Genomic DNA, 8,002 nt, shown 5'->3' on the forward strand with positions numbered 1-8,002 from the left:
TAATATTTCTTTCACATAACAAAAAAATTGTCCTTAAAGTCGATGCCTTTTAATAAACTTCTAAATTGGCGGCCAACCATCGTCATTATTTTTCAAAAGTACCGTAACCTATCCAAAGATTAAACAGAAAGTCTCACATTACGCACTAAGCTCCCTCTTCCTTCTACAACAACTACATAATTCCTCCAATTCTAATATGTGTAATATTTCCGTCAAAATAATGCCAAGCATGCACATTATGGAATGATATAGTGGATATTATTACATATAAAGAGAGAGGGGGCGGACCTACATAGATAGGTGAGGATGCATGTGCACTTGTTAACTTCGAAAAAAATCATTTATATATATGTATATCTATCTTGAGAAACTGACAAAAACTAAATATAAGTTACAGTGCACCCATGAAAAGTAGTAGAGAGTGACACTTTGTACTGCTGGTCTGGCAAAAGAATCCCTCCTCTCGACCCTCTTCCTTCTAGAACAAATCCACCATGACAATTGAAAGTTTCACTAATACTAAATTAAGTTAATATTAGTGTATCCGGAGTCTTCAAATTCTGAGTTCACCTCTCTACATATAAAAAAGTGAATCCAAAGGAGGGTCATATAATCACCAAAAATAAAATAATATAGAAAGATAAATATGTTTATTATAAATATACGGAAAAAATTATCTTTCTAATTGTAAAATAAAAATGAATTTGGCATACATTCTATTTTTTCCTGACTTCACGAGAGTACGTATGTTATTGTTAATGTTTTTATAGAGAGAGATAAGAAGGATTGAGAATGCCCAAGGAAAGAAAGAAAAGAAAAAAGTTATTAAGCGTGCACATGGCCGACTCAACAACATTGGGGCCTAAAGCGAAATTCAAGAGAGGGGCCCTAATATTTTTTTATCATCATGTAACTTTTATTTAAAATCTAATTTTCTAGCTATTTTAGATGCGAAATCATTAGCTACTGTTTTATAATCGATTTGTGTTAATAATTCATTTTCAAATGATAATATAGCTAACTAATTCAATCTCTCTTGGGACTATTGATCTTAAAGAAGATTTAATCAATTTTAATTTCGAAAAAACTTATTTCGGGTGAGGCAATGGTTACAGGAACTGTTAACATTATTCTATAAGCAATATGTGTATTTGGAAAAGAATCAAGTCTTTTTATTTGATTGAGTATTTTCATTAGATCATTATCTTCTATTTGTATTATTTCTCTTCACACTTTAAATTTAAAAAATAAATCTAAACCATCAATAGCTGAATAACTATTACGTGTTAAAGAAAGTTCAAGGTTAAGACAATATGTTTTTAAAATTCTCATCATCTAGTGATCTCAATAATTTACCATTAAATGAGAAATAAAAAATATTTTCATATGCTTCAATTGGTCCAAATCTATTTTGAAGTGAAAAAATAGTTTAATCTACTCTACATATATAAAGCAATCAACTCTAAAAGATCCTTTAAGGGACTTTGTAATTTCGCTATCCATATTTTCATCAAATTGTTTCTTACGAAATTCAGGTTTATTTTCATCTCATATGCAATTTCCTTGGTAAAAATCATAACACTCATAGTACATATATTTTTTTTAAATATATATATAAGTAATTGTTTTTTTTTAAATGGGCCCCCCAAAATATATGAGGCCCCAAAGTGATGGCTTTATTAGCCTAGGAGTTAAAACGGCCTAAGCGTGCAAGCAAATTGGAGTTTGTTAGGTGAGAAAGGAGAAAACTCTATCCACTTGCCAAGTTATAATATTGTCAAAATTTGAATCATACAAAAAAAAAAAGTAGACACTATTTTAAGATTAGTTTGAAAATCCATGACCCAAAAAGATAAACAAAAAAAAAAAAACGAACTTTACCAATTGAAGAATATGAATATGCACCACCTAATTAATTGAATTAAAATTAAACACAAAACACTTATCTATCAATTGTTGGTATCTATCAATTTATTATAGAAAAAATTAAAATCCATCCTTCACCCACTATTTCCTTCTAGTGCATTTCATTATTTTAATTTTAATTAAAGGAAAAAAAAAAAGAGAGGTGACCTGTCACTATGCGACAAAAGCGTGTATTTTTCTAAACAATGGGCCCTGCCTTATTAGACTTTGTTCCTCTTCGAAAAGTCTTCTAAATATTTCTAGAACCTCTTAGTAGTAGATTAAATTTGCTATTCTCATTCTTTTTTTCTCTTCCATTTTCAACATTTTTTGTTCATTAAAGTTTTCAAACTTGAAGAAGAGAGAGAGAAAAGGCTGAAAATTCAACTTTTAGAGAAAGAAAAGATAGTTATGGTCGTGTTGTTCTTGGTGAAGATTGGCAAAGTTGTAGCCAATGGAAGATTCTAAGATAATCATCAATCGTCCTAAAAATAATATTGTTCATTCTCTAGTCTTTCTTTTCGGTTTCTATTGTTGGGGTTGGGAATTCCTCACTGCCCTTTTGCTTTTCAGTTATTGCTTCTTCTAATTTCCTCTTCTTTTTTTTTCCTAATAGAATCTTGTCAATTAATTTTTCAAATCCCCAAAGGGTTTTTTTTCTTCTAAAATTTGATAGATTTAGAGAAAGAAGGGATGTCGCAAAGAACAGCGCCGGCGCCGTTTCTGTTGAAGACGTATCAGTTGGTGGATGATGCGGTTACTGACGATGTGATATCTTGGAATGAAATTGGCACAACGTTTGTGGTGTGGAAAACTGCTGAATTTGCAAAGGATTTGCTGCCCAAATACTTCAAGCACAATAATTTCTCCAGCTTCGTTCGACAGCTTAACACCTATGTACGTCTCTTTTAAATTCTTTCTTTCTATTCTTTTGATTTGATCTTTTAAACAATTACAATTTCTTAAGTTTAGAGTTTAGACAATACGTAGATAGTTACTCCCAAAATATGTGATGTTTTTAACTTTTAATTTTGTTTCAAAATAAGTTATGTTTCACATCAACGACGATTTTTTTATTGTTACTTCTATTTAAATAATAATAAAGATAGTTTAACTTGTCTAAAAAAAAAAGACATATTTTTATATTTAATTATTTGTTTTATCATTAATGAAATAACTATAACCACACAAACATTCATAAGTTTTTAAAAAGCTTGCTTTCAAAGATTGTATCAAGTCAAACTATATCACATATATTAAGATTGGTAGGCTATATTTTTTTTAGAATTTCATGTCAGTTAAACTAAATTACAGAATGGATGGTAGATATGACATATTTTCTATGGTATTTTTATTATGAATAAAGTAAAATTATATTTCATTTTTTTTAGTAATGAATAAAAGATAGTTTCGGATGCTTTCGGGAAGGTTCGAGAAATCTTCTCCGCAGGACGTGAAGTCAATTATCTTATTCTGTAACACATCAAATATGTTCTTTATTTATTTTCCCTTCCTCTCTCTTAGGAATAAAGAAAGATATTATATTATGCACCCTCTCGAGGACATAAAGAGCCATATCCTCCCCCTCTTTCATCTCGTGTCTATACTTCAATTATTTTTTAAAATTTTAACAGTAATATTTTAACTTTATTGAGTTGAAAATATATTTTGTATATATTAGTTTGATGTGAATTTCCGAGAACGAAAAGAAAAGATCTAATGAATCTTTGTACTTGTATGGATTTGTATTATTGTGCACCTTTCTATCAACTGAACCCTTTCACGTGGTCCTTGGTGATAAGGAAAGATGTAGAAACAGTGTTTGGGGATTTTAGATGTCATTTTCCAAAGAAGGTGACAAAAGTCCAATTGGAAACGTGGATTGTATGTGTGTTCCCCATCACAATGTTCTCCGCCTAGTAACCTAGTCCTACTCGTAGCTGGAATTTAGAAATTTAAAAATGATATTCTTTTCAAAAATTTGTAATTTTACAAATTAAATTCATTCTCAAATACTCTTTTCTAATTTTTAAAATTATTTTTTTCCCCAACCAAGTATTATTCTTAAATTAAATTTTCTAATATCCGGAGGGGAAAAAAAAGGTGAATCTTCCTAACAACCCAGGACGGAGGTAGGAGGTTTCTAATTGGGCATAACATGTCAAAGCTATGAAAGAAAAATGTTGTTGGTCAATTTTAGCTGCATAAGTTGTCTTATTAAAGTAATTTAGTACTCTATTTTTTTTAGGCCTTTTGATAGCTGTCTTTTACCTAGTCTAATCCTCTAGAAGCCAAAAGAATACTAATAATTATGGTTTTAAATTGTTAATAATAAAATAATTAGAAAAGAGAATAGAGAACTGACCATTGGAATTATACCAAAAAAGCTATTGTTACGGTTTCCCTTAGTACCGGAAAACAATGATTAATGAACTTTTACCCGGTGTTTAATGGAGTGAATATATAGATTTGTTAACCATGGTTAAGTTATGTTATTGTATAGTTATACACATGACATGCGTTTATTGATTTGTTGTTAATATCCGGTATGTGAGTTTTTACCCTCGCTTGGTGCCACATGCACACATCAAATCCATGTTAAGAAGTGTTAGGTGAAGAGCAACATCTAGTATTACCAAGATAGTTAAGATTATCTATAACATTAGTTGTGGCTATTTCTTTGTCACCAAAAAGTTTGTGCTCATCTTTTCTGCATCCCTTTTCAATGCAGGGTTTTCGAAAGATTGTGCCTGACAAATGGGAATTCGCCAATGAGAACTTCAAAAGAGGACAGAAGGAGCTCCTCACAGCAATACGCCGTCGGAAGACCGTGACATCAACCCCAGCTGGTGGAAAGTCTGTGGCAGCCGGGACTTCAGCATCTCCGGACAATTCCGGGGATGACATAGGTTCAAGTTCGACCTCGTCCCCGGACTCCAAGAACCCGGGATCCGTGGACACCCCGGGAAAGTCGTCCCAGTTCACGGACTTGTCGGATGAGAATGAGAAGCTAAAGAAAGACAACCAGATGCTGAGCTCAGAGCTGGTGCAGGCGAAGAAACAATGCAACGAGTTGGTTGCCTTTTTGAGCCAGTACGTGAAGGTTGCACCCGATATGATCAACCGTATCATGAGCCAAGGAACCCCATCGGGGTCCAGCCTTGAAGAGTTGGTCAAGGAGGTTGGTGGTGTTAAAGATTTAGAAGAACAGGGTAGTTATAATGACAACGATGATAAAGAAGACGATGACGAAAAGGGTGATACTCTAAAACTATTCGGTGTGTTGCTGAAAGAAAAGAAGAAGAAAAGGGGTCCGGATGAGAATATTGATACTTGTGGGGGACGTGGTAAAATGATGAAAACTACTGTGGACTACAATGGTCCTTGGATGAAAATGTCTTCGGCGGCCGGAGAAAGCAGCAAGGTTTGTAACTGAGGTGAAGTTGATGAATGTGTTTTGAGGTTGGAGCAGAGTAAATTAGCTTCTCCCTTTTGATTTAGTAATTTCCTTTGGATTTACAAGTTTGATGTTTATGAATAAAATAAATAGAGAATTTAATTAGTATGAGTAGTAGAGGGGTTAGATTACTGCTAAGAGTAGTAACCCCAACCCCCAACTAGAAATCATAAATATATATATACACACATACAAACTACTATCAAGTCAGATGCAACTGCTGCAGCCCTGAAGTTTGCTTTGTCTAGTCGAAACTCATCATAATAATAATGGTTCTTGATTTGTGACTTTGGTTTGATATGTATTTAGAGATCTGTATGCATTTTATCATTATGTTCAGTGTGAAGCATTTTATTTGAGCCGGATGTTTTTTGAAAAGAGCTTTTTATGTTTTCACAAGACAAGATTGTGTACACATAATTTACTTGTGATATTATATAGGGAAAATTGTATATAATAGCAAACTATTAAATGCTATAAATATAGTTTGATTTAATTGTACCTCATAGCAAACTGCTGCTATTTCACCTCTCTCCTGGTGAATCTCGCTCGCCACTCTCGTTCTCTCCCTCGCCTCTCTCGTTTTTTATACAAACGCAAGTGTATAAAGTGCGTTTGTGTTTGTATAAAGCGAGAGAAAATTGTATATATACATATATTTTCGTTCCCTTCTCTCCTCTCTCCCAGATCTCGCTCGCCACTCTCCCGGATCTCGCTCACTCACTCGCCTCTCTCACTTTATACAATTGATCTTTTTGTATATGTATACCAAAGTAGAATATACAACTATTTTTTTTGTATATGTATAGCGAATTATACATATATATGTTTGCTATGGAGCGCAATTATGCAAACTTTGCTATAGTATACAAATATGAATTTTGTGTTTGCTATATGTGAAAGTTGCTCTATTATATATCCATGATAAGTTTTGTTGTTTTGTATTTTTTTTGAAGTATAAGTCTTGTCATGGTCTTAATTAATATCTTGATAAGTATGTGGTGATGTCGAAATTTGACCTTTTTAGTGTGCAACTGTAGGTTGATTTCATTATAGATAATATGTTCAACTGCTATTGTGGTATCCTGTACTACTCAGACTAATATGTTCAAATGCTTTACATATATTTGACTTTTTCTCTAAACTATTTTCTACCTGTTACATGTGCGTTTGATGCTTCTTGAAGCTAGGGTTGTCCAGGTATATAGTATGTTTGATCAAGTTTTTTATTCTGTTTTGATTCAGGTGATGCGAGTCGATTCAATGTGATGTTTTAAAAAAACATAAATTAAAGAAAAAATTACTCTTAACATGTGTGTAGCTTAAAAGAGTTTTTAAACTTGTAGTTTAGACACTGTAATATTATGTGGTATCAAAGGAGTAATTTTTTTTAATCTTGAAATCAAAACTTCCAAATTACAACATAGAAATGTCTAATTCTTCACCGAACATAGAAATAAGTAAATAATTTTGGAAAAAATACATAATTACACATCATTTTTTACCCTATTTTGTATTATTCCCTACCATTTTAAAAAATTACAAAAATCTCTCTTCTTCATAATTTCTCTAACTTTTCCGGATACATCACTATAAACTGTCACCCCTAAATTTTTTACTTATTTTAGTAACCAAAAATGGTCTTACTATTCTTTATTATTAGGTATATATAACCATGTAAGCCCATATATTTTCTCCTTGTCTTTTCCTTCATCCTCCTCTGTTTCTCTGTCGCCTTCCTTTGATCCTTCTCTCATTTTTTTCCATTATCAATCCCTTCATTGTTAAATTTATTTTGAGTTGTTTAGAGTAAGATTGAGCTAATGTCCATTGAAATCCGTCATTAAAGAGTTTTAAAGCTTAAATTTTAAAATTCGATCTGTCTCTCAACTCGCAAACATGAATCATATCAAAGTAAAATATTAAAAAGCTCGAAACATCAAGATTGAGATGAGCTCATATCTCAAATTTAGGCCTGTTTAGAGAATAATTAAAAAAAATAATACTTAAACTCATTGAAGAAATGAATTGTTGCAATGTATACCTCTTATATACCCTAGTTATACAATTTACCTACACCTCAAACAAGATTTTTATTCAAATATTAGTCAATATAATTAATTAATACAATTATATTTTTTTTAGAGCAACTTTCACACATAGCAAATACAAAATTCATATTTGTATGCTATAGCAAAGTTTGCATAATTGCGCTCCATAGCAAACATATATATGTATATTTTGCTATACATATACAAAAAAAAAACAGTTATATAATCTGTTTTGGTATACATATACAAAAAGATCAATTGTATAAAGTGAGAGAGGTGAGTGAGCGAGCGAGATCTAGGAGAGTGGCTAGCGAGATCTGGGAGAGGGGAGAGAGGGACCGAAAATATATGTATATATTCAATTTTCACGCATTTTATACATTTGCATTTTTGTATAAAGTGAGAGAGGCGAGTGAGAGAGCGAGATCTGGGAGAGGGGAACGAAAAAATATGTATATATACAATTTTCTCTCGCTTTATACAAACACAAACACACTTTATACACTTGCGTTTGTATAAAAAACGAGAGAGGCGAGGGAGAGAACGAGAATGGCGAGCGAGATTCACTAGGAGAGAGGTGAAATAGCAA

General features: G+C 32.1%; 1 protein-coding gene across 1 annotated transcript; it reads left to right on the forward strand.

Moving 5' to 3' along the window:
- The first annotated feature begins 2,228 nt into the window (after positions 1–2,228).
- On the forward strand, positions 2,229–5,721 carry LOC102593941 (heat shock factor protein HSF24). The gene is made up of 2 exons (XM_006339839.2): positions 2,229–2,802; positions 4,637–5,721. The coding sequence occupies exons 1-2, from the start codon at positions 2,599–2,601 to the stop codon at positions 5,339–5,341; spliced, it is 909 nt and encodes a 302-aa protein (XP_006339901.1). The 5' UTR covers positions 2,229–2,598; the 3' UTR covers positions 5,342–5,721.
- The last annotated feature ends 2,281 nt before the right edge of the window (positions 5,722–8,002 follow it).

This window comes from Solanum tuberosum, unplaced genomic scaffold, assembly GCF_000226075.1.
Source record: "Solanum tuberosum cultivar DM 1-3 516 R44 unplaced genomic scaffold, SolTub_3.0 scf00012, whole genome shotgun sequence".
NCBI classification, from domain to species: Eukaryota; Viridiplantae; Streptophyta; class Magnoliopsida; order Solanales; family Solanaceae; genus Solanum; species Solanum tuberosum.